This window comes from Mya arenaria, chromosome 5 (assembly GCF_026914265.1).
Source record: "Mya arenaria isolate MELC-2E11 chromosome 5, ASM2691426v1".
Taxonomy (NCBI): Eukaryota; Metazoa; Mollusca; class Bivalvia; order Myida; family Myidae; genus Mya; species Mya arenaria.
In genome coordinates, this window is record NC_069126.1 from 44,436,872 (window position 1) to 44,463,085 (window position 26,214).

The 26,214-nt window shown below is 35.4% G+C and overlaps 2 protein-coding genes across 27 annotated transcripts in view; one reads left to right on the forward strand and one right to left on the reverse strand.

Moving 5' to 3' along the window:
* The window catches only part of LOC128234863 (tetratricopeptide repeat protein 21B-like), a 35,035-nt gene extending 17,599 nt beyond the window's left edge, over window positions 1-17,436 (reverse strand). For 2 of the 4 annotated variants that reach the window (XM_052949424.1, XM_052949422.1), the window contains exons 1-19: window positions 17,278-17,436; window positions 15,258-15,387; window positions 14,479-14,589; window positions 13,834-13,898; window positions 13,439-13,540; window positions 13,027-13,109; window positions 11,797-11,997; window positions 11,470-11,554; window positions 11,017-11,115; window positions 10,348-10,540; window positions 9,692-9,789; window positions 9,271-9,378; window positions 8,545-8,637; window positions 6,863-6,892; window positions 5,850-5,979; window positions 5,147-5,304; window positions 4,327-4,441; window positions 1,497-1,612; window positions 941-1,179 (exon numbers count right to left, since the gene is read on the reverse strand). In XM_052949424.1, coding sequence (XP_052805384.1) covers window positions 941-1,179; window positions 1,497-1,612; window positions 4,327-4,441; window positions 5,147-5,304; window positions 5,850-5,979; window positions 6,863-6,892; window positions 8,545-8,637; window positions 9,271-9,378; window positions 9,692-9,789; window positions 10,348-10,540; window positions 11,017-11,115; window positions 11,470-11,554; window positions 11,797-11,997; window positions 13,027-13,109; window positions 13,439-13,540; window positions 13,834-13,898; window positions 14,479-14,589; window positions 15,258-15,387; window positions 17,278-17,304 — 2,183 coding nt within the window. In that variant the 5' untranslated portion in view covers window positions 17,305-17,436. The remainder of the gene's footprint in view (window positions 1-940; window positions 1,180-1,496; window positions 1,613-4,326; window positions 4,442-5,146; window positions 5,305-5,849; window positions 5,980-6,862; window positions 6,893-8,544; window positions 8,638-9,270; window positions 9,379-9,691; window positions 9,790-10,347; window positions 10,541-11,016; window positions 11,116-11,469; window positions 11,555-11,796; window positions 11,998-13,026; window positions 13,110-13,438; window positions 13,541-13,833; window positions 13,899-14,478; window positions 14,590-15,257; window positions 15,388-17,277) is intronic. The other 2 variants (XM_052949426.1, XM_052949425.1) reach the window with 1 other exon arrangement.
* A 193-nt stretch (window positions 17,437-17,629) lies between these two features.
* Window positions 17,630-26,214, forward strand: part of LOC128234864 (centrosome and spindle pole associated protein 1-like) — a 54,067-nt gene continuing 45,482 nt past the window's right edge. For 20 of the 23 annotated variants that reach the window (XM_052949427.1, XM_052949428.1, XM_052949435.1 and 17 more), the window contains exon 1: window positions 21,239-21,451. In XM_052949427.1, coding sequence (XP_052805387.1) covers window positions 21,444-21,451 — 8 coding nt within the window. In that variant the 5' untranslated portion in view covers window positions 21,239-21,443. The other 3 variants (XM_052949432.1, XM_052949442.1, XM_052949441.1) reach the window with 3 other exon arrangements.

Sequence of the window (26,214 nt, forward strand, 5' to 3'; positions counted from 1 at the left end):
AACAACCAATTAATGTGCTTACCTATAACATCCAATTGACATGCTTACCTATAACAACCAATTGACATGCTTACCTATAACATCCTATTGATGTGCTTACCTATAACAACCAATTGATGTGCTTACCTATAACAACCAATTGACGTGCTTACCTATAACAACCAATTGACGTGCTTACCTATAACAACCAATTGACGTGCTTACCTATAACAACCAATTGACGTGCTTACCTATAACAACCAATTGACATGCTTACCTATAACATCCTATTGATGTGCTTACCTATAACAACCAATTGATGTGCTTACCTATAACAACCAATTGACGTGCTTACCTATAACAACCAATTGACGTGCTTACCTATAACATCCTATTGATGTGCTTACCTATAACATCCTATTGATGTGCTTACCTATAACAACCAATTGACGTGCTTACCTATAACAACCAATTGACGTGCTTACCTATAACATCCTATTGATGTGCTTACCTATAACAACAAATTGAAATGCTAACCCCTATCAACTTATTGAAGTGCTTACCTATAACAACCAATTGACGTGCTTACCTATAACAACCAATTGATGTGCTTACCTATAACAACCAATTGACATGCTTACCTATAAAAACCAATTGACGTGCTTACCTATAACAACCAATTGACGTGCTTACCTATAACAACCAATTGACGTGCTTACCTATAACAACCAATTGATGTGCTTACCTATAAAAAACAATTGACGTGCTTACCTATAAAAAACAATTGACGTGCTTACCTATAACAACCAATTGACATGCTTACCTATAAAAACCAATTGACGTGCTTACCTATAAAAACCAATTGACGTGCTTACCTATAAAAACCAATTGACGTGCTTACCTATAAAAACCAATTGATGTGCTTACCGGGGTACCTATAAAAACCAATTGACGTGCTTACCTATAACAACTGGCATACAGTTTCTTATCCTTTCTATGGTGAAGATAGATATCTGCCATTTTCTCCCTAGCCTGTACAAAGTATGGCTGGTTGGGGCCGATATTTCTCAGCATGGTGATAGCAGCTTCTACATCTCCTCTCGCTATGGAGAGGTCTGCATTGGCAATGGTTATTCTCATTTCCTCCCCCGAACCTTGAAAATCGTTGATGGCGTCTTGCATGACCTTTGCTGCCTCATGCTAAAATGATTGGTGATTCAACTCTCATGAATATGATCCACAGCAAATGATTACAAGAAACAGAAAAAACTCTGAATAAAAGAACAATCTAAATGAAATTAAAGAATATGACTTATACTGCCAATAAAGCAGATAGTTATACAGGGGTATCAAGAGGTACAAATGCATTTAGGTCATAGTTATTCAGTTGACCAAGTCAAACAACATGTTTTTCAGTTCACAAGGCCAACATATGACCATATTTCAAATGAGGTAAACTTATGAAAATCATGGAAATGGAAACTGTATTCACCATTTAACTCCAATGCATTGCTCACCTGGTTACCAAGAAGTCTATGAGCCTCGGCCAGTTCTAGGTACACAGATACCCTGTCGTTTGTTCCTATGTTGGACTTGGTTGGCCGTCTAGAGGCTGCCGAACCTCCTCTTGTGGCTGAGGGGAGAGTGAAGTAAGTTTGTATAAGTAGGAACATGAGCAAAAAATGATTTTCCTGTCATCATTATGAAAATCACAATTATTAAGAACATTGGATATTTTCATCTGAAACATCATAATCTGTCATTGTCTAGTCAAGTTCAAATGGGATATGAAAATAATTCAAAAGAAACTAATATGATAATCAGACATAAAGAAGTAATTGAAGACCAAATTATGACCTTATTTACCTTTAATGCCGAGCAGAAATGTGGCCATGCATATGACAGTATTTACCTTTAATGCCGAGCAGAAATGTGGCCATGCATATGACAGTATTTACCTTTAATGCCGAGCAGAAATGTGGCCATGCATATGACAGTATTTACCTTTAATGCCGAGCAGAAATGTGGCCATGCATATGACAGTATTTACCTTTAATGCCGAGCAGAAATGTGGCCATGCATATGACAGTATTTACCTATGATGCAGGGCCGAGTTAAAGCCAGTAATTATGACAGTTTTAACTGTCCCAGGGTGAGAAAATTGTGCAGCCAGACCGGGGCTCGAGCCTGGGACCCATTGCTGACAGGGCGTGTGCTCTATCAACTGGGTTACCGGACCGCTTACACACCTTCTCAAAGCTTGAATATGTAACGATACTGTGACATACTTCACTTCCCACGTTTGGTGCCATTTGAGAAAAATGTGCAGCCAGACCGGGCTCGAACCCCCAACCCTTTGGTGACTGGGTGAGAGCTCTACCAACTAAGCTTCCGCTTACACACCTTTTCAACACCCGAGTCGGTAGTGTAACTGTGTCATAACCTTTAATTCTGGGTAGATTAATGGCTTTATGACAGTTTTTACTTTTAATGCCAAGAAAAGACATGGCCATGAATTATGACAGTATTCACCTATGATTTCGGGCAGAGTCAAGGCCAAGAATTATGACAGTATTTACCTTTAATGCTGGGTAGGGACATGGCCATGAATTATGACAGTATTCACCTATGATTTCGGGCAGAGTCAAGGCCAAGAATTATGGCAGTATTTACCTTTAATGCTGGGTAGGGACATGGCCAAGAATTATGACAGTATTTACCTTTAATGCTGGGTAGGGGCATGGCCATGAATTATGACAGTATTTACCTTTAATGCCAGGTAGGGACATGGCCATGAATTATGACAGTATTTACCTTTAATGCTGGGTAGGGGCATTATTTACCTTTAATGCCGGGTAGGGGCATGGCCATGAATTATGGCAGTATTTACCTTTAATGCCGGGTAGGGGCATGGCCATGAATTATGACAGTATTTACCTTTAATGCCGGGTAGGGGCATGGCCATGAATTATGACAGTATTTACCTTTAATGCCGGGTAGGGGCATGGCCATGAATTATGACAGTATTTACCTTTAATGCCGGGTAGGGGCATGGCCATGAATTATGACAGTATTTACCTTTAATGCCGGGTAGGGGCATGGCCATGAATTATGACAGTATTTACCTTTAATGCCGGGTAGGGGCATGGCCATGAATTATGACAGTATTTACCTTTAATGCCGGGTAGGGGCATGGCCATGAATTATGACAGTATTTACCTTTAATGCCGGGTAGGGGCATGGCCATGAATTATGACAGTATTTACCTTTAATGCCGGGTAGGGGCATGGCCATGAATTATGACAGTATTTACCTTTAATGCTGGGTAGGGGCATGGCCATGAATTATGACAGTATTTACCTTTAATGCTGGGTAGGGGCATGGCCATGAATTATGACAGTATTTACCTTTAATGCTGGGTAGGGGCATGGCCATGAATTATGACAGTATTTACCTTTAATGCTGGGTAGGGGCATGGCCATGAATTATGACAGTATTTACCTTTAATGCTGGGTAGGGGCATGGCCATGAATTATGACAGTATTTACCTTTAATGCTGGGTAGGGACATGGCCATGAATTATGACAGCATTTACCCTTAATGCTGGGTAGGGGCATGGCCATGAATTATGACAGCATTTACCTTTAATGCTGGGTAGGGGCATGGCCATGAATTATGACAGCATTTACCTTTAATGCTGGGTAGGGGCATGGCCATGAATTATGACAGTATTTACCTTTAATGCTGGGTAGGGGCATGGCCATGAATTATGACAGTATTTACCTTTAATGCTGGGTAGGGGCATGGCCATGAATTATGACAGTATTTACCTTTAATGCTGGGTAGGGGCATGGCCATGAATTATGACAGTATTTACCTTTAATGCTGGGTAGGGGCATGGCCATGAATTATGACAGTATTTACCTTTAATGCTGGGTAGGGGCATGGCCATGAATTATGACAGTATTTACCTTTAATGCTGGGTAGGGACATGGCCAAGAATTATGACAATATTTACCTTTAATGCTGGGTAGGGGCATGGCCATGAATTATGACAGTATTTACCTTTAATGCCAGGTAGGGACATGGCCATGAATTATGACAGTATTTACCTTTAATGCTGGGTAGGGACATGGCCATGAATTATGACAGCATTTACCCTTAATGCTGGGTAGGGACATGGCCATGAATTATGACAGCATTTACCCTTAATGCTGGGTAGGGACATGGCCATGAATTATGACAGTATTTACCTTTAATGCTGAGTAGGGACATGGCCATGAATTATGACAGTATTCACCTATGATGCTAGGCAGAGTCATGGCCATGAATTATGACAGTATTTACCTTTAATGCCGGGTAGGGACATGGCCATCTGGAGAGTACGGACTGCTTCTTCATTGTCTCCCTGCTTCTTCTGTATGCGCGCCTTAATCAGGTGGTACAGGGGGTGGTCTCGTACCTGTGAAGTATAAAACATTTTCATGTCACATTTCAATGCAGTTTGTTCAGTTAACATGACTTGTATACAGCGAACGTTTGCTGTTTGATTCCCCACTTGCAGTGTACTATGCGCTGTGTTGCAACAGGGATACAAAACCAAACGTTTAGAGCGTTTTTGTAAAGGCTCCCCTTACTGAACACACTTGATATATAAGATACCTCAGAATCCGTACGAGTTTCATGAATACATTTTATTTAATTAGCAGATACATATCAGGCAATGTTGAACTATTAACATGGACATCCTCATGGACATTGAAAATGTTATTGAAGATTAAAAAAAACTTAATCATGCATTAGACATTTATAATTTAATTGTCATTGATAATGTAAAAGGAATTGCTAATGTAACAGACCTTGATAATGTAATATACATTGATAATGTAATAGACTTTCATCATGTTATATGCCTTAATCATGTGAAAATCTTTGATAATGTAATAGACCTTAATAATGTAATAAACCTTGAAAATGTAATATATGTTGATAAGGTAATAATCCTTGATAAAGTAATAGGCCTTGATAATGGCATACACATGGATAATTTTGATTTTGTTAATGTAATAAGCCTTGAAAATGTCACAGGCCTTGATCATGTTATAGGCTTTGATAATTTCATAGAGTTTTTAATGTTATAGGCTTGATAACAATTTTATAGGCATACCTCAAAGTTGTGACTTAGTCCAACCTCCAGTGACTGATTCGCGAGTTTGAAATTGTTCTGGTTAAGATGTATCTGTGCCATGAGGATATGGCCGTCTGAATAGGTGGGCTCTACATCTATACAATGTTGTAGAGTGGACTGGGCGGGCTCTATCTCTCCTGTGAAGCAAAATGAAACAGTAAACAAATGGTTGTCTGGAGTCAATCTTGCTACTGTTTGACATCTCTGGTCCCAATTTCTCGAAACTTCTTAAGCTTAACAGGCTTAAGTTGCTTATTTCAATTAGCCAAAATACATACTTATAGTGATTTTTTATAAATGAAAAATGGTTTATTGTGATAATCGTAACGATAATTCATATCTTAAGTAATAAAACATTTAAAGGAATATATGAAACGCAAAATATTGAAAGACAAAAATAGTGTGTTTAGCTTAATCCTGTTATAAGAGACTTAAAAAGTTTCGAGAAATTTGGGCTGGTTCATATAGGAAATAAAATTGAGTGCAAATGGTCAACATTTATTTTTATTTTTTCCTAATGATAACACATATGAACTTGAAATGTACAAGGTAGAAGTATTAAGAAATATTTCATGTAACTTTAATTGAGTGAAGATGGTTAAGATTTTTTGGCATATGATCTTGAATAATAGAAATCTCATAGTTAACACATATGTACAAATTGAAATATGTAAATTCCTACCTGCAAGGAATTTGACCTTCCCCATGAGAAACAGTGCCTCTAGAAGCCCGGGCACTGCTCGGGTGAGCGGGTCCAACACCTGGTTACACCTCTTCAACACCGGGTTCACTGCCTGGCCTGCGCCCACTGGCTGTAAGATATTCAGGAAGTATGTTGATGGAGTTGATAGGTTATATGACCTAGGTGTCTTAATTATGTTGCATTAAATAAGTGTTTGAATTACCTCAAGATGGCTTTTCTTTAGTTGACATTAAAAATCAAAGAATAGTTAAACCTTTAAATTAAAGAAAACTGTCCAGAAAATTTCTGGGGGAAATAATGATTTTTCATATACAAATTATTTATTCTCTAATTGATATTTCTCTAAAACCATAATTCAGCTACACACTGCTACATTTATCAAAACTCTACTCCAATCAGCCCTGTGCAAAACAAGAGTGCCAATGTTGTCACTAAACAATCATCAAATCCAGAATTATGGACATTGCTGTCCATGTCCACATTGTCTAATTTCAGTATCTTAAACATTTTTTTTTAATTATGGCCATAGTTAGAAAGACCTGTGAGCTTAAAATATGTTTACATCATTATCATCCAAAAGCATGGTTTCTATTGCAAAGCTTTGAAAAGTCTGTTTGTATGCCATTTTTCTTGCTTTTGTTTCACAATATTTTGGGCATGCCACATAACACAATACAAATATATACCTCAGCCCCAAGACAATCATGCATTCCACCCACAACAAAGTGACTAGATAAATGAACAGTAATGCATAAAGCATGTAATGATGTATTAAAGTTTGTAATGCAATTAACCCAATACTGGTTGTCATTCAACAGACCAATAAAGAGGTCATATTTCGTAAAATAAAATAGCGCAAAGTCATATTATCCATTGTATTACTTGGACAAGCTCTGAAAAAGAACCTGTGACCAGGCGGAGCGAGGCTCCCATTTGAGCTATGTCAAATATATTGAACATATTTGTACTACATTCTATGTGTGAGAATTTACCTGTCTTCTGGTTCCATGTTCCAACATGTTCTTGTGAAAGAAAGATCTTTTAAGTAATAATAAAATCTTTCACTATATATAAAGCATTTTCTAGAAAGAACACTGAAAGTTACTTGTTTGTTTACGTGACCAAGTTGTCCCAATGTCCCGTTGAGACACATACACTCAACAAAATTACTTAAGGGTCCCCTATAGACTTGTTAAAATATTGACAAATAACAACTAACTTCTGATAAAAGCTTTTTGGGAAAATTGCAATGGGAAATTTTGAGAAAAAACATCATGGCATTACAGTACATGAGAGTAAATGTGAAAGGCAGGGTTCTCAAAAAGTATTGGTTGAACCGTCTCAAATAGAAAAATAACCTAACAGCTACTACTTACTCTACTTAAAATAAATTTATTTTTCCAGATTTGAATCGGCCCAATTGCCATTTGAACCGTCCATTTTGGCCGGCAGCCAGTTCTTATTGAGAACACTGGAAAGGTATGTGAGAATGTTTAAAAGATGTAAAAAGTTGTTTTTATAAGTTTAAAAATAAATGAAAAAATGGCATATTTAAAACATTGACATGTAGGTAACATTCTGTTTCCAAAGTACGGTAGGTTTTTGAGTCTATATTTTCCCAATCACCAGAAACAACCTTTTGCGTTATATCCTAGAATGGGAGAATGTAATTGTTTGCTGGAATTTTAACAGATCCAAAGTTCACATTCTATATTTCACTAAATTGTAGGGTTTCATATGAATATAACTTCCAAAACTTATGCAAAACATCATAGTTTTCCTAATTTTAAAAATGATTTCCAAAAACAGCTGGAAAAATGCTACCAAGGGTCTTTGGACAGCAATAAAGTTACTATATTTAATATTCCTATGCATGAATTTTTTTCTGGCAAAAGCAAAATCACAGTAAGTCTAGCTCATTTGTTTCTCCTATATTTAGTCTTCATCTTCATGTACATGTATACATTGCTATTTTAACATTTAAAGTGAAGTGACCATGAATTAGTTTTAACAATAGTCCATGCCTTAACTACACCAACACTTACATATTTGTCTGGCTACAAGAAAACAAAGTATCAAGTCAGATTTGCAGTCCACTCTAGGTATATTCAGATCATTATTTTATTACTTCTGCATATAGACACACAATTTTACATGCACTTAAAGAGTTGTGTAGGACTTCTTAGGTTAAAATGTTTAGATTAATATTTTGTGGGGGGAGCACTAGAATGTGATCAAATCTTGGATATATGTATTCCAATGGGCCCAGAATCAATAAGATATCTTAGTCAAACATTTCGCTGCTAAAAAGTTACGGGCAGAATCTATAAGATAAATGTTTTTATGATTTGTTCAATAAAAATCACTGAGGCCAAAAACAGGGTTATGCCTGGAAATAAACAGTCTTAAGCCTTACAATTTTCAACGAAACAGGGTCCTGACAAAGGGTTACTGAAGTTGAAAAGTTTTGTGGAAATTAGAGGTTGATTTCATTTCTGACTATTTATAACACCTATGTTAAGATATATATCGTTGGGAACACTGAGTCACTGACAACATGTACGTCACTTTGCCAGATTCATTCTGGTTTCTTGTGACGTTTTTCATGTTGCTGCAAACTCAGCTTTCCCTGCAGCTGTGTCTCACATTTATTAATAAGGGCTGTATGACTTACTGTCTGTGGTGCAAACTGTAGATAATCCTTGATCACTTGGAGCAGGAAGTCTGGATTCATGAGTCGGAAATACTCGATACCCAGTGGAAAACCCTGGAACGTGGGAACATACACAATCATATAATATTAAATAGAGCTGTCATTCAAAAACAAGGTTGTAGAAAATGGTAAATGGTACATGCAGCGCAATTCTTATTTTGTTATTTGGAGTGCTGGTTTAAACGATGTAAACAATGTACAAGTTTTGTCTTATGAACACGGACTACATTGTATCTTAGATCTTCATAATACTGTTTATAATTCTATTAAGGCGTGGATTTCTACTAAATCATTGAAATAGAATATTTGTATTCAAACATGACAAATTGGATCAAAGGCAACTATAAAAGAACATTCAAGCAACAAACAATGGATAAGAAATTGAACTAAACACGGTAACTGCTTACTTCCCCCAGGTCCCTGATATGGCCGTAGCCTAGTCTCTGTTACAAAACAAGTGTTGTCATACAGTAATGAAAATGCACAGAATGAACTACATATAATCAATGGCAGACAGCTTGACATACTGAAAATAAGAAGCAGGGACGATAACAGACTTCCAATTATTTTGTCATCCCTGGACTAGGAACTGCAATAGCTCATGTACCTGGTAGTTACTAGTCAATACTCTAGATGTCTCAATGTTATGGTCAATTACTACAAGTACATAAATAGCAGCGAGTCTACCTTAAGGCTCTTGAAGTGTGTCTCAATACAGGTATTGAGGAGTTCAAGGCACTTCTCTGGTCCTGTACTTTTCTTCATTGCCAGTACAGCACTCATGTATACCAGCTCCTGAACACAAGAAAACATTCAAATGTAACAATCTAGCAGAAATGAACACAGATTATGAATGTAACAATTCAATGGTCGTAAGTCAGGCAAGGCAGCTACTACTTGTATCGTAAGATAAGAACAAAAGTGTGTTGTTTTTTTAAATGCCATCTAGAACTTTTTCAGTTACACACCTACATTAGTATATATGTATGTCACTAAGTAAGTCTAAATAAATTACTATAGCATTTGAAAATGAAATCGATACTAAACAGAACAAGTATTTTTTTAGTCATAACTGTGTTTTATAACAATATGGGGAAAATATACATACTGCTGAAGTTCCAATGCTCTGTTGTATCTCACCGAGAAACTCCAACTGTTGAGCGGCATCGTCTAGCTGGTTGTCATGGAGCTGGCAGCGGATTATACCTGTACGACAACATGCTGGTAAGTTTGATCCATTTCAAGGTTAGTTTCGACAAATTTATTTAGGTCAATTATGAAGACAGCTTTATGTTGATATGAATATATCAAGCGTGTGTTTCCTTAGCAGCAGCCAGAACTATTGTTCTCACCTTTGGATGGGCTCAACAAAACACCTCTTAGGTGAGAGTAGAGAACATTATGCCCTGGATCATGCACATCATTCTTTTTGAATACGATTTGTTTAAATGTCACTTAAGCATTCAAGAATATTTCTTAAAGACAGGTCAGAGAAAAAAGTTTTAAAAACTAAATAAATTATATTTTTAAACAAATTGCTTAAAAACGTTATCCTATAATATGGTAATTTGTCATCCTTCAAATCAGACAGGACCAAGCTGGGGGGTTTTCACTGGACTCGATAAATATATCATGAGCAATTACACATATGCAAAACTGTCATTTCCAACATGTGTATCAAGTTTCTCATTAATATTTTAATGGCTTTTTTCTCATGAAATTATTTTTTATCGTAAGACCAGAAATATTTCCCATACACCGTACCAGTGAGAGCAGAAACACTGGTCTCATCTATCTTCATGGCATTCTTGTAACACCTCATAGCATCCTTCATTTTCCCCTGTAGTAACAACTGGAAGCCCAGTTCTGTGATGTACTCGGAGTTCTGGCTACTCAGGCTCACAGCTCGCTCCATCAGAGTGTAGGTCTGCTGTAGGACTAGGGAGTTACGACCACACTAGAATATACAACAATGTTGGGTTTTTTTAAACCAAGGAGCCCAGTTCATAATGTACACCAATTTTGATCAAATCATCAGATTTTAGCTTTGCAAGATGAACAACAAGATTCTAGTAACAGTGTATTATTTTTGAGATGTTATTAACATTCAATTCAGATCTTTACGGCAGGCAATACATGATGGCTCTTTCACTGCACCTTTCCTGCTAATGACCATATAGAAAGAATGTGTTTTAAAAGAAAGTCCTACCTAATCTTTAGCCTGTGGGCTGTTCTGTGGCAGTAAATTGTTTACTTTAACCTGTAGGCTGTTCGGTGGCAATAATTTGTTTATATCTATTTATTTTAGACTAGTGTTGAGTTGCAATATGAGCCAAACCTACATCTGGAAGTGACTATGACCGAAGAAGAAATTTATATGCTTTATTTTTAATATATCTTGTACTTGATTTCATCAAAAGAAACAATACATACCAGCCTACAGAAGACCTGGGCCATGCTACAGTAGAGGGAGGCATTCTTAGACTCAAATCTGTCCAGTGTTGTGATGATGTCCCCTATCTTACTGGCAGCCTGCAACCAACAAAATATACAATCCAACCATGAAAGGAATGTACCATATTTATGTGAAAATAACATTCATGTTTTAAGATGTAGTGCTGCATCTAACTAGAGTTAAGGAAAGTAAAGAGCTGCTTTAAAATTATGGAAGTATAGCACATGACAACAAATGATCAGTATGCTGATAAATGAGCCTTTAATGAACAGTTTAATCCAGATCAATAAAACTTAAGTTAATCAACCAAGATGTTGGCATTTCACAGTTAAAAAGTTAGTGCTTTACTTTATAAATAGGAAGATCAACTGGCATTACTAATTTCTGGAGGTATAGTCCCCCCCCCCAACATATTACTAACGTAACCATACCTCAGGATAGTTTCCTTCCCGACACAGAAGATGCAGGGCCATGTATCTCATAGCCTCCAAACAGTGCATGTCCACGCCAAGAGCTCTGTAACACACATAGGTTAGGTTTAACATATATTTTTGGGTGATTTACCATGATTTTGCAGCAAGAGAGCAACAAAACTGGATGTCTAACTTTGACAAAAGAAGTCACTTGCAACACATGTAACTGTACTAATTTTCCAATGACATTCAATTATAGGATTACCTGATGAAATGTACAGATAGGTCTACTAATTGATGCAAAAATTAATTGATAACTATTACAAAATATATTAGCATCTTAACCTTTGTGCTGTCTCAATGGATGATTCCCAATCCTGTAGGGAGAGTTGTAATCTCATTTTCTCGATGAGAGCCGGGAGAAAGTTTGGGTAGTGTACAATCACCTGGTTGACTGCATCTAGTGCACCGCTGTAGTTGTGCTTTGCTTCAAAATGTCGAGACTTGCCGAGCAGACCATCAATGTTTTTACCACCAACAGACTTTCTGCAATACCCATATTACATACTTAAAAATTCCTTTCATTTACACTCAAACAAATCTTTATGGTAAGTTTAATAACTGCACAGTGTTCATATAACACAACTTATGCTTCTGACTGATTTATATGATATGAAATATATAGGGCGTATTATGTTAGTTGCTTGATCTGCGGGGCTGTATCACTATATATAGGGAGTATTATGTTAGTTGGTTGATCTGCGGGGCTGTATCACTTTATATAGGGAGTATTATGTTAGTTGGTTGATCTGCGGGGCTGTATCACTTTATATAGGGAGTATTATGTTAGTTGGTTGATCTGCGGGGCTGTATCACTTTATATAGGGAGTATTATGTTAGTTGGTTGATCTGCGGGGCTGTATCACTTTATATAGGGAGTATTATGTTAGTTGGTTGATCTGCGGGGCTGTATCACTATATATAGGGAGTATTATGTTAGTTGGTTGATCTGCGGGGCTGTATCACTATATATAGGGAGTATTATGTTAGTTGGTTGATCTGCGGGGCTGTATCACTTTGAGTTGCTGGTGTGAAGACCAATATGTCAGGAGACCACTGATCAAGTGTGATCAGGAGACCACTGGTCAAGTGTGATGCATCTTAACCTTTACAACGTATTTTTACACAAGCACTGATAAGTGATACAATTCCACATATCAGCTGACTAACATATAGTATTTCTTTTATTTCATTTGTATTAAATACATTGTTCATTGGTATAAAATACATTGTTCATTGGTATAAAATATGTTGTTGTTTTGACCTACATTTGTTAAGGTTTGTGGAAATAGATTTCGCACAAGGCTACTGTAATATACAGAATCAGTTAAAAACAGTATGTAATACAGGCATTCTGTGTAGATGTTAATAGTTTATTTAAATCACCCAATGTTTTATACGGAAATGTAACACAAAGGAATTAAACAGTACTATTGAATCCTAATTCACATCCTATACAACTTAAAACAAATTTTACTGACTTTACAATCTAAATATAAGACAAAATCTGCTTACGAGAGACCATCATCAAAGTACTTGAGAGCCTTTTTCGCCTCTCGCCCGCTCATTAGTTCAATCCAGCCTTTCAACACCAGACCCTTAAAACAAAAGAAACAGTGGACAATTTGACTTTAAATGAACAAGTCTAAATTATTAATCAATACTTTGAGCAAACCCTGATATCCTTTAACTATGGCAGGGCTTGTGCTAGTTTCGGTACCCAAATTATGGAGTTTTTTACTGCTTTTAATTAAAGGCTCTTGTTTCATGGTACTTTCATTTGTTTAAATACTGGAAATAGACTGAAATTTGATTAACCTTGAGGCTAAGAAATATAAATTATTATGTTTCACATAAAATATAGATTTATGCTCTATTCACCATACAGTAAAGCACTGAGAAGTCAACTCTTATTTCCCGAACTTACCTCAGCATTATCGCCATTGAGTTTCAACATTCTGTCGATGTATTCTCTAGCTTTGTCATGCTTTCCGGTGAGAAACAGGAACAGCCCAGCATAGTATAGGCCCTGAAAATCAACAACAAAATAAGACTTTAGGGAAAATATTGCTTAGTTTGACATTATGGCAATGAAGAGGCTTTTGTAATCATCACAATTTTCAATACTTTATTATTTTACATTTACAAGTAGATGTAATCAAAGTTTCAGAAAAGCGAAAAGAACATGACTATTGAGTAGGTGAAATATTTTCTAAAGACCATGACATGCATTTTTTGCAGACCTGAAAGTTAGGGATCCACATGTACACACACAGGGCAGGCAATGTAAAACAACTATATTTGTTTGTTTATATAGATTACCATTTCCCCAGACTGTTTCCTTTCCTCTTTCAACTTCGCATCTAACTCTGTCACTGCCTCGCGATCTGAAACAAAACAAAGGAAAAATTAAAATCAAAATACGGATAAATACAAAATGGGAATCATGTGATGACTTACAGTTAGTATCATTTAATATAAGCTGCAAATGACTGATTATTTAATATACATTCTTTTAATATCTACATATAAAAGTACACATAAATGTTGATGAAACTTGTCAATCTCAAGTTTAATTGAGACGTTCTGATATGGTACAATGATTGTAAAATACATTATCTAAGTAATAAACTGAAAAAATCCATTTCTTCAAATAAAACTAGAGAATAAAAATATAACAACGCTCCTCCAATGAGATTGCCAGTTGAATTCTAATTTAACTATTTAGAACGTTTATGATGATATTGTCCACCAAAATAATGAATCATCAATAATTTCAAAATTTTATTTCATAAAGCGTCTTTTTTTTAACATTTTAAACCTGCCTGCAGTAAGGTCTTGAGAAATCTGAACCAACAATTAGAAAATCAGTATTTTTGTTACATTAAATAATTTGGTCAGTAGCTGGATTTGGCCCAAAATATGTAACCTTCAAATCATAAGACTAGATAACATGCAGACACCCACCAACAGAGTTTCCCTTCTTGTGAGCTAACATCAGGGCCATGGTGGAACACAGGTTAACGTCCCGCTTGTCTTTCAAAACATCCAGTTCTCTCATCCCTTCCTGGATACGATCTGGGTAGGACAGGAACAACAAACAATTATAAATGAAAGGTATCTGAATAAATATTATTTATGTAAAACATTACTACCAAAGCTGATATCATTGTAAAGCAGTATTCACATACAACAGAGTGCATTTTCACCATTTTGGTAATGGGGCTACATTTTGACTAAAATAGCGTATTCAAATTTTGTAAATTATTTAAAAAATAGACAGAAAAGAAAAATATGTACTGGTAATTAAGTTTGTATCTTTAAGAATACATCAACACTTCCATACACAAATGAAATGGGAAACCATTTTCTTTATAAAAAAGATCTATTTCAAAACATACAATGAAGAATTTTAGTTTCACATTGTTAGGAAAACAATAAATGTTTGAGCATTGTGAAATGGGCTGAAATTTGGCCCCTGTATAAGCAGTATGTCCAATTGTCAAGAAATCAATGATTAAATAATATGTAATAAAAAGGTTGCTGATAAATATTATTACAAAGGCAATTACTTGTATTTAAAGGTTTCCTTATAATGTGGTACTCAAAATCTTCTCACTAAGGGTCTTGCTGGGAGCTAAAAAGGCTGAGCTGAGGCTCATGTTTATGAAATAACTTAATGCTAGAAATACAAAACTTTCAAAGAGACAATAAGACCATAGGTTGTCTTAGTGCAGGATCCCCACCTTGCAATATCATGGCATACGCTCTGTAGAACTTTAGGACGCCATCATTTGAGTATTTTTTTAACCCCTCATCAGCGGCATCCTCCATGTGACAGAAGTACTGCTCTCGGCAGTAGTAGTGGATCTTAGCCTGCAAACAAGTTAACAGAAGCATTGGCAATGAACAGTTTTAAAATATTGAAAGTTGAATATATATGATCATAAAATTGGAGCCACCATTTACCTTAATTCAAGGCTGTTACTAAAATCTTGGCTGCAATATCATAATACTGTACACTTTAAATATTCTTTATGTACTTTTATACTTTAGTAGATGTTTGTTTTTACTATTAACAAAAACAATTATGTTAAAACAATTATATTTTAAAAAAAATCCATTTTAAAGTATTTGGATAAATTGTTGTAATGATCAATGAAATGTGTATTGGAACCTCTCAGATAGCCTGCATGAATTTGCAAAGCCTGATCGTAAGACGCCTGCATAATATACGCAAAGCCTAATCATTAAAAAAAGTAAGTTTTATTTTGGATGAATAACACTGCGAAGTATATCCTAAATATTTTCATTATAAAGACAACAAAATGTGTCTCCTGTGATCAACCACGTGTTTGGACCATAAACATGCGTTTGCCAATTTGAAGATACTGGACAGCGTTCACCTAACTCCGCCATTTTGTTTTCCTGTTGACAAAGCGTCTCGGTGATACATAATCAGGAATGAAAGTTTATTCTCCGGGGACATAGAAAAACAAACAACGAAAAATATGACAATGTTTGGGGTTTTTATAAAAAAAAGGATTAGAATCAGCAAAGAAAAAAAAGGGGCGGACGGGTTACCAGAAACACAGGTATTTTTTTTTGGGCCTAAGAACATTGAAACATCAACATCATACATTTGGAATGATTAAGAGTAAGGAATGGTTGGCTGGATTTCAGTAAGAGCCTTATTTGTACCTTTACTGAGATAGCTTGTATTACTAAAATGAGCCGTACCAAGTAATTGGTCACTAGGCTTTTTTTATGATATTTAGTCTTTAGCTAGTCATCATAACTATGGTTGGACAGCATTTTAGAATGACAAGGGGTACAAGTGTCACACAGTAAGAAAGTTGCAGCCAGATGGGGCTTAAACCCAGTACTCTAGCTTACAGGGCAAGTGTTCTATCGACTGCGCTACCGTACCGCTAGTCCAAATAGTTGTACGATGACGGATTTTTTTAGATTTTTGATATGGCAAATCCTTCTCGTACAAATTGTTTAGTATTAAAAGTGGGTAGTTGTTCCGATCAGGATTCCGGGTTAAAGTATATTATAGCGTCTATAAAATATTATAAAAACAAGAAATATTACCAGATAATGTTATTTTATATTAGTTCCGTACACAAAAAATAAATATACAACTTATAATTATGAGTTTGATGGCTTTTTTTCATTTCATTCTGTCAAAACATAACGATATATACATGAAGGGCACCTGCAAGGCTTCAGGGCACAGTTTTAAATCGCTCGGAACATTTCGGCCATGGCCGAGTTGTAACGATTGTGTAACGAGGTCTATCTCGAAGCTTTGTCGGAGGAGGCCGATTTATTACGATTGTATCAAGTTGTTCCCCTTCGCATAATTGTTTTCTGTGTCAGTCAACTTTCGTTTTATTGGAAAGGTAAACAACTTGTTGCATTGTTGTTTAGTGCAAAATAACATTTCACTTACATGGTAAAATACGGCGGTAATGAGTATAACTCTTTATGATCAATTTCAACCATAAAATACTTTACTTAAAACAATTTCAATATTTTTAAAACACCACCGTTTTTTGCACATTCCCGTTTAGACGTTACGGATTGGAAGAATCCCGTATAACACGTCTATTATTTTAGACTAGCTCAACAGCTGACAGTCTAAAGTGGGTGGGGAATGAGTTGTCAAGTTTCTGAGTGTCTTAAAATAATAAAAATGATAAACAAGAGCAATGACATGCTCACATAATTTAACATCATACAACGCATTGTCATTCATACCAATATTTCTCCATCTGCGTCCGTCATCTTGTCTAAAATGCAGTTGTAAACTCAAATAATATTTTGTAAACAAGGTTTGTGGAATTTAGACAACTGCGCATGCCGAACAGGAAATAACTTTCGTTGGAAAAGGATATTCGGATCTAACATTTAATTTGTATTGAAAGTCCATAAAAAGAAGTCTTTCATGAAAGACTGTTCAAGAAACTATCTTGAATTATGTTTGATAGTTAATGTCACAGTTAATATAAATTAAGGCAATATATTCAATGTTGATATACTTTCGATTTTGATAAAGAGCTTCCTGAAAGACCACAATAAACCGGAAGTAATTCCATGACAATTACGTAAACAAACCCTAAATCGCGGGAAAATTCAATGTTACCTACGACATTGATTGTCCTGTAAATAACAGACGGATCTCCCTTTGGCAGCATAAAAGGGCTATGACAGCACTGTCAGGTGGCGGTGTTTCTGCAGCTCTAAACCACAATAGTAAGATTTTTGGCGGACATTAGCCTAAGCCATGGCCTAATAAGATACTGTATGTCACTGTCAGTAATGTAGTTCAAATAATTGTACGTTGACGGATTTTTTTTACGAATTTTGATTGATTGGCAAATTCTTCACGTACAAATTGTTTTGTACCAAAAGTGGGTAGTTGTTCCAATCAGGATTCCGTGTTAAACCATATTGCGTCGTAAAAATATCATAAAAACAAGAAACATTACTAGATAATGTTATTTTAGTTCCGTACACATAAAGTAAATATCCAACAAATAATTATGAGTTCGATGGGGTTTTCTTCATTTCATTTTGTCAAAACAAGGCTGCAGTTCACAGTTTTACAACAATCGGAGCACTTCGGCCATGGCCGAGTTGTTACGACTGTATTTATGAGGTCTATTTCGAAGCTTGTCGGAGGTAGCTGAGTTATTACAATTGGGCGGAGTTGTTCCGCTTGGCATAATTGTTGTCTGTCAGTCAAGTTTCGTTTTATTGGAAAGGTAATTCATGTGTTTTAATGCATTTAATGCTTGTTTTGTGCAAAATAGCTCTGTACTTACATGGTAAAATATTAATATAAACCTTTATTTTCCATTTCAAACATAAAATACTTCACTAAATACAATTTCAATATTTTTCAAAAAAACCCGTTTTTTGCACAAACCTGTTTAGACTTTAGGGATTGAAAGAATGCTGTATAACACATCTATTATTTTAGACTAGTCAGTAATGATACTTATACTTATGATCAGACAGGTCTGTAAAAAGTGACCCTATAATATAATGCTACATGTTCCAATGCAATACAGTTATAATTTATAGTCATTTAATAACAAGTATGTAGTTTTGTCAATGAAAACTAAAACAAAAATGTTTGTATCAAATGTTAAGTATTTAATAAATTTAAAATAGGAAAGTGTGTCTGGTGCGGGGACTGAATCCACCCACTTTCCCATATACAATAGTTAGTAGTGTTGGGAATCGGCTGCAATTTTACTATCGATGATCAGTTCCACTCAAGTAACCGATTATCAATAGTACAATCGGTTTTTAAAATACTAGATAGTACCTGAGTTGTAGTTTTATTCATGTACAGTATTAAACTCTTAATTATTATATGCATATACCTTATGTCTATGATTGAAGTTATTAAATGTTGTTGTATAAAAAATAGTTCATTTTCTTGCTCATTGTGGCTTTCATCAGCCATTTTGTTAAAGATAACAATTTTTTTCGATAATCAATTATAACTAAATACTATCGATTGTCGCCGATTTCAGGCCCAACCAATCGATTTTCGATTATAATCAATCATCGGAACATCACTAATAGTTAGAGTGATAAAATTTTAAATACTACTATTTAATGAGGTTGTACTCAGCTATATAGTGTTTCTCAGCATATAGTAAATTGTGACGGGGTAGGTGAAGGGGTGGGGCGGAGTGAGGCATCAAAGGCTGTTGATAACATGAAAAGTACATGACTGTGTTTTGTGGGTTCAAGCTATGCAAAAAGGGTAATTGTAGCTGCAAACTTTTTTCCTATTTTACTTATAAAAGCCCTAAAGTTTGAAAGTTTGCAAGTATTTAGAATTACCAATATTGTTCATTATACCTATTGAGTTAAGTGTGCCACTACCACCTTGCATATCGAATACTCCTATTTTGCATTTGAAACAGTTCATCAATAAGTGGATTTTTACTTTTTAACAATCTTTTTTTTTTTTAAAGTACTGTTTCCAGATATTAAAACTAATCAACACGTATTCATTGTGTGGAAAAAATATTTCCTATGTACAAATCTAAATTTTGATTTATGAATACTCTTACATGGTACATATATCTCTAGTTTGAATTGTTGAATTGGACACAGGTGTGTACTAAATGAGAAAAGAAAGCTTGAAATTCAACTGCCCAGACATTCAAGTATAAGCAGGCTAACTTTGAAAGTAGTAGGCATTTTTCTGTAGTGGTATGTCAATACAGACAATATTAAGGACATTTTCTTCAAGTAATGATGAGGGTTAATTCTCAATGACCTTAATGAGAGCCCTTGGCAACAGCAAATAGTTCCCATGCAGGCTGGAAGGACAGGGTAAATAGTGAGTTCATTAATCTATGTGAAAATTGCAAAACATATATTTGCTTAGGCAAAAAGGATTCCCTAAGGTTTCACCCACTGTTATCTGTGGGACTTATAAGATGTACATCTTTTACTTTGTTCATGTTAGTTTAAATATTTTTGATGCATTGATTTATACTAAACAAAAATTATACTGTTAGTAAGATATTGCAGCAAAATATTGGCAGTTGTTTTATATTGATTTAGATTGATCCAAATAGATTCTCTTTTAATGAATGAATATGAATATGTTGTAGTTTTCCTTTAAAACATAATAATAATAATAATAATAATAATAATAATAATAATAATAATAATAATAAGTTGAGCATATTTTTTAATAATGTTTTTAACTTTGAATAAAATACATTTTTCTTTAAAAAAAAGTATATATCTAATAACTTTTTTAAATGAATATGAAAATGTTGCAGTTTTCATTAAGAACTTTCCTCTGTGATGATTGCTTAGGCTAAATTGTTTAAAAAATATTAAAGAGTGACAGCATAATGTATCAATTCTATTTAAAGGCCTTTCAACAAATAAAACTTGTTTATTGGTTTTCAGTATTATTTTACGTTTTAATTGAAAACCAGTCTACCGTTTGTTTAGGGTATAAAGATACAAGTCCATATTAACGTGTCATAAATATCAGTTCACCCACAAGTGGTTTGTTATCAATTGCTTGTTATGATTATACTTTTTGAAAACTTGCTTTTAATATATTGATAACTAGATTCTTTTCAACAATTTACATTCAAAGAGCACTTATTATGTAAAAATATTGTCAACTTGTATATATCCTAGACCTACAATTTCATGTCATATTATATAATTTGTTTGAGATGAAAATAATTGAAATAACAATTTTTACATAAAAATGATTTCATTTTAATTATTAAAATCCATCATTTGGATATAATTATTATGGATATTGGTCTTGTACAATTCAAAATAAAAAAAATACATTAGTTTGCTTTTCATTTTGTTTTCTGAAATGTAACTGGCATTTAAGAAAAAAATTAAGAAGTCCAATAATTTTAATGTTTTTTAAATGTTAAAAAACAATTCTCTTAAATTTGATTTATACTTTTAATGCAAGTTGTACATTTATTTGCTTTGCAATACAAATGAAACATAAGAGTTAAAAGGACATATTGGAATTAAAACAGATCCCTTTTCTTTTCTTCATAAAACACTGCATTAATCATTTGTCCAAATAACTACTATGTCAATAATATCAAACAATGGGCATGTTTAGGTTTACTGAACCAGCGGAGGGTTATTAGACATGGTAGCGTGGTAATTTCAACGGCAAACTTCACGCTTGCGATAGTCTATCGAGTAGCACCGGATATCAATGGTTGACACTTACCAACGTACTGTGTTCAGTCCTTGGATACCAGTCGTCTCATCGTATCAATGAATTTAGTGATAGTTTCTTTACACTATTGATATCTTTTGTCACCCGTATTATTTGAAACTAGACTTTAATCTTTGGATTTATTGAAATCAGAGAAAATGACGGCTGAAGCTCTTTCATGGGACAGTATGTATTACTTGTTTGTCGGTTAAAGGTTTTTTTAATATGTTTATATTCATCATATCTGCTTTGGAATACAATCCAGAAGTATGCCTGGTTTTTGATGGAATATTGGTGCTTTTCCATTTCATATTGATCAAAAAGAGGGACTAATATGTAAGAAGGTTAAAATTGATTTTGCACAGCTAAGTAATAATTAATACAAATAATCATGTAGTTTTTGTGAGATTTAATTTTATAGGAATGTACATGTACATATGTAAACCATATACTATCTGTATAGTATAAGTATATTATTCTAGTGCTCTTCATTTAGTTACATGTATTTTATAAGGTTATATAATATATACATGTATATTACTTTATATATAATGCTCAACAAATTTCAACAATATCTGGAAATCAATAGTGAGGACTTTTTAAATGGAAATACCTGATAAAGGTAACTATAAGACAGTATAATGTTTCTTGTGTTTTATCTGGTCAACAAAACAATAATTTAAGAATTGTCACGTCTGAAAAGATCCTCGCATAATCGCCATAATCTACCGTAATCTACAGTGTATTGAGTGTATTGGCAGAAACTTTCACACTTGAAACTCTTTACCCTGTATGTTTAGCTTAAACAAATAGATGGGTGAATTATTTATATTAATGTATCATTATCGTGTAATATTGATGTTTCATTAATACCATGTAATTTTATATGATAACATTTTATTCTGTAATTTCTGAATGAAAACTTAAATAATTGATGAGAAACGAAGGCCGCCTGATATCCTGCATGATGCCCATGATCTCAGATTTGCACCTTATTTAAGCAATACTTTTGTTACGTATTTATTATTCATAAGCCTACTTTATTTGGGTAAATAGAAACATTAACTGTTTATAGCAGATCTATGCCAATACGATTCAATGCTTGTAGTCGATCGAACAGCCAGGATAGTTCTTCTCTAGTAAACAAAATGTCTAGAATTTGCTAACTGAAAGCTTCAGTCATTTGGAGTACTAAACTAAGGAACATTACTGCTTTGAGGTACCTGAGTATTTTTGTTGTGTGTTTATTTATTATGTTTTTTACTTTTTCTGCTGTATATTCTTCCCAATTTGGATTTATAAGTTCTAAGAGAAACTTGGGGATAATTTTCCCCAAATTTGATTAAAAAAAGCAAACAAACAGAACGAGGAGCTTGAAAAGATTTATGGATTACCGGTAATAAACCCCACCTTTTGAATTTTATTTTTATTTAGTTTAAGAGTCTTTTTCTCAATTTCTAAGATCTATGCATGAAATTCCCTGTGTGAGGGAAATATGATCATCTTCCGAAAATGGCCAAAATGCCCTATAAAACTATATTAAATTCACAGCTCAAGGGGCTAGGCATGCATTCAGCTCTGCTTCAAAGCTTATTTATGCAATATGAGCCTTTATTAGTTGGCAGTGTGAATGTTTTTTGCTTTGCATATGATTTTCTGATGCTTGTTGAAATCATCTGCACTGATGCACGTGATGCTGCTACTGTGATGTTGTTGTTGTTGTGTGTGATTTTTGTTGTTGCTATTTTTGTTTACTTTTCATTTTAAATGATTATTATAAGGTATGAAACCATCAGTGATATATCTTAAAATAATAGTCATGTATTATATCGCCATGCCTCCACCAGAAATAAAAATACATTTTTCTTAACTTTATTCCTGGCAAAAAGGTAAATATAATCAGCCACACAGCTGGTTCTGAAAAGTTGTTTCAAAGATAAGATACATGTCTCTATTTGGACAAATAAACTGTGATGTTTAACTTTGATCTTGTATGTGGAGTAATGGAATTTGCCAGGTACTTTAAGGTGTATTATACTTGGCTTTTATGGTACTTTATGCTGGGTATTTCTGTAATGCAAATACACTCTGTTGAATTATTTTAAATACGCTTGTATGATTTTCACAGAGAAACTGTTTATTTTGAAATTATCAATATATTGGTAAGTGCCAAAACTGTTTACCCATTTCAAAATGCAGTGGGATTTGATTATACCCTCCTTTCAAATCCATTCAGAAATAGGTGGTTTGCATTTCTATAAACATTTCACTTTTCCGATCAAAAAGTATACAGTTGAATAGTTGTTAAAGTCTGATTTACTCCAATTGGTGACCTCAACCTCAACGAATCTCTGATTGATTGGAATTGAAGTCTTGATTTTAATCATTTGGTATTGAAATATTCATCTGTAGTAAATTCACTTTTAAAGATACTGGCCAAAAAACTTTTAAACGAAGCAGACTGCATTTGCATATACCTAAGCTATGTAAATTCATTTACCTGACATATCTCTAAGCCACATACTCATGAATGCAATACACATGTAGCATTATAATTGTGTACCTTCTTGTATCACATACTTGAGGGCATTTCTGATCACATTGCATTTATTCTTTAATATTGATAGTGAAGAGTTAAAGGGCCCCTGAAGAAGTATCACAATAAAATAAGTGATTGTCTTAACTAGGAACACATATCAAAGAACACAGAACCAGGTCAAGGAGGTTGAGTAAAAAAGAACAGAGCCATTTTAAGAAAGTTATACGCATAAAAAAACAAACAAGAAATATGTTAAGCAGATAGTGCAACAAATCAAAAGAGCAGAACTAATTTTTAGTAGAGGTTTGGCAACGAAGAACAGATCCAATTTAAGTACATTGTGCAACAAAGAACAGATCCAATTTAAGTACATTGTGCAACAAAGAACAGATCCAATTTAAGTAAATTGTGCAACAAAGAACAGATCCAATTTAAGAAGAGGTTGTGCAAGGACCCAGCTATGTCAAGAAATGGTACAACCAAGAACCCAGCCATGTCAAGAAGTGGTACAACCAAGAACCCAGCCATGTCAAGAAGTGGTACAACCAAGAACCCAGCCATGTCAAGAAGTGGTACAACCAAGAACCCAGCCATGTCAAGAAGTGGTACAACCAAGAACCCAGCCATGTCAAGAAGTGGTACAACCAAGAACCCAGCCATGTCAAGAAGGGGTACAACCAAGAACCCAGCCATGTCAAGAAGTGGTACAACCAAGAACCCAGCCATGTCAAGAAGTGGTACAACCAAGAACCCAGCCATGTCAAGAAGTGGTACAACCAAGACCCAGCCATGTCAAGAAGTTGTACAATCAAGAACCTAGCCATGTCAAGAAGTGGTACAACCAAGAACCCAGCCATGTCAAGAAGTTGTACAACCAAGAACCCAGCCATGTCAAGAAGTGGTACAACCAAGAACCCAGCCATGTCAAGAAGTGGTACAACCAAGAACCCAGCCATGTCAAGAAGTTGTACAATCAAGAACCCAGCCATGTCAAGAAGTGGTACAACCAAGAACCCAGCCATGTCAAGAAGTTGTACAACCAAGAACCCAGCCATGTCAAGAAGTTGTACAACCAAGAACCCAGCCATGTCAAGAAGTGGTACAACCAAGAACCCAGCCATGTCAAGAAGTGGTACAACCAAGAACCCAGCCATGTCAAGAAGTGGTACAACCAAGAACCCAGCCATGTCAAGAAGTGGTACAACCAAGAACCCAGCCATGTCAAGAAGTGGTACAACCAAGAACCCAGCCATGTCAAGAAGTGGTACAACCAAGAACCCAGCCATGTCAAGAAGTGGTACAATCAAGAACCTAGCCAGGTCAAGAAGTGGTACAACCAAGAACCCAGCTATGTAAAAAAGTGGTACAACCAAAAACCCAGTCATGTCAAGAGGTGGTACAACCAAGAACCCAGTCATGTCAAGAGGTGGTACAACCAAGGACCCAGTTATGTCAATAAGTGGTACAACCAAGAACCCAGCCATGTCAAGAAGTGGTTCAACCAAGAACCCAGCCATGTCAAGAAGTGGTTCAACCAAGAACCCAGCCATGTCAAGAAGTGGTTCAATCAAGAACCCAGTTATGTCAAGAAGTGGTTCAACCAAGAACCCAGCCATGTCAAGAAGTGGTACAACCAAGAACCCAGTCATGTCAAGAAGTGGTACAACCAAGAACCCAATCATGTCAATAAGTGGTTCAACCAAGAACCCAGCCATGTCAAGAAGTGGTTCAACCAAGAACCCAGCCATGTCAAGAAGTGGATCAACCAAGAACCCAGCCATGTCAAGAAGTGGTACAACCAAGGACCCAGCCATGTCAAGAAGTGGTACAACCAAGAACCCAGCCATGTCAAGAAGTGGTTCAACCAAGAACCCAGCCATGTCAAGAAGTGGTTCAACCAAGAACCCAGCCATGTCAAGACGTGATACAACCAAGAACCCAGCCATGTCAACAAGTGGTATAACCAAGAACCCAGCCATGTCAACAAGTGGTTCAACCAAGAACCCAGCCATGTCAATAAGTGGTTCAACCAAGAAGTGGTTCAACCAAGGACCCAGCCATGTCAATAAGTGGTTCAACCAAGAAGTGGTTCAACCAAGGACCCAGCCATGTCAAGAAGTGGTTCAACAAAGGACCCAGCCATGTCAAGAAGTGGTACAACCAAGGACCCAGCCATGTCAAGAAGTGGTACAACCAAGGACCCAGCCATCTCAAGAAGTGGTTCAACAAAGGACCCAGCCATGTCAAGAAGTGGTACAACCAAGGACCCAGCCATCTCAAGAAGTGGTTCAACAAAGGACCCAGCCATGTCAAGAAGTGGTACAACCAAGGACCCAGCAATGTCAAGAAGTGGTACAACCAAGGACCCAGCCATCTCAAGAAGTGATACCACCAAGAACCCAGTAATTTT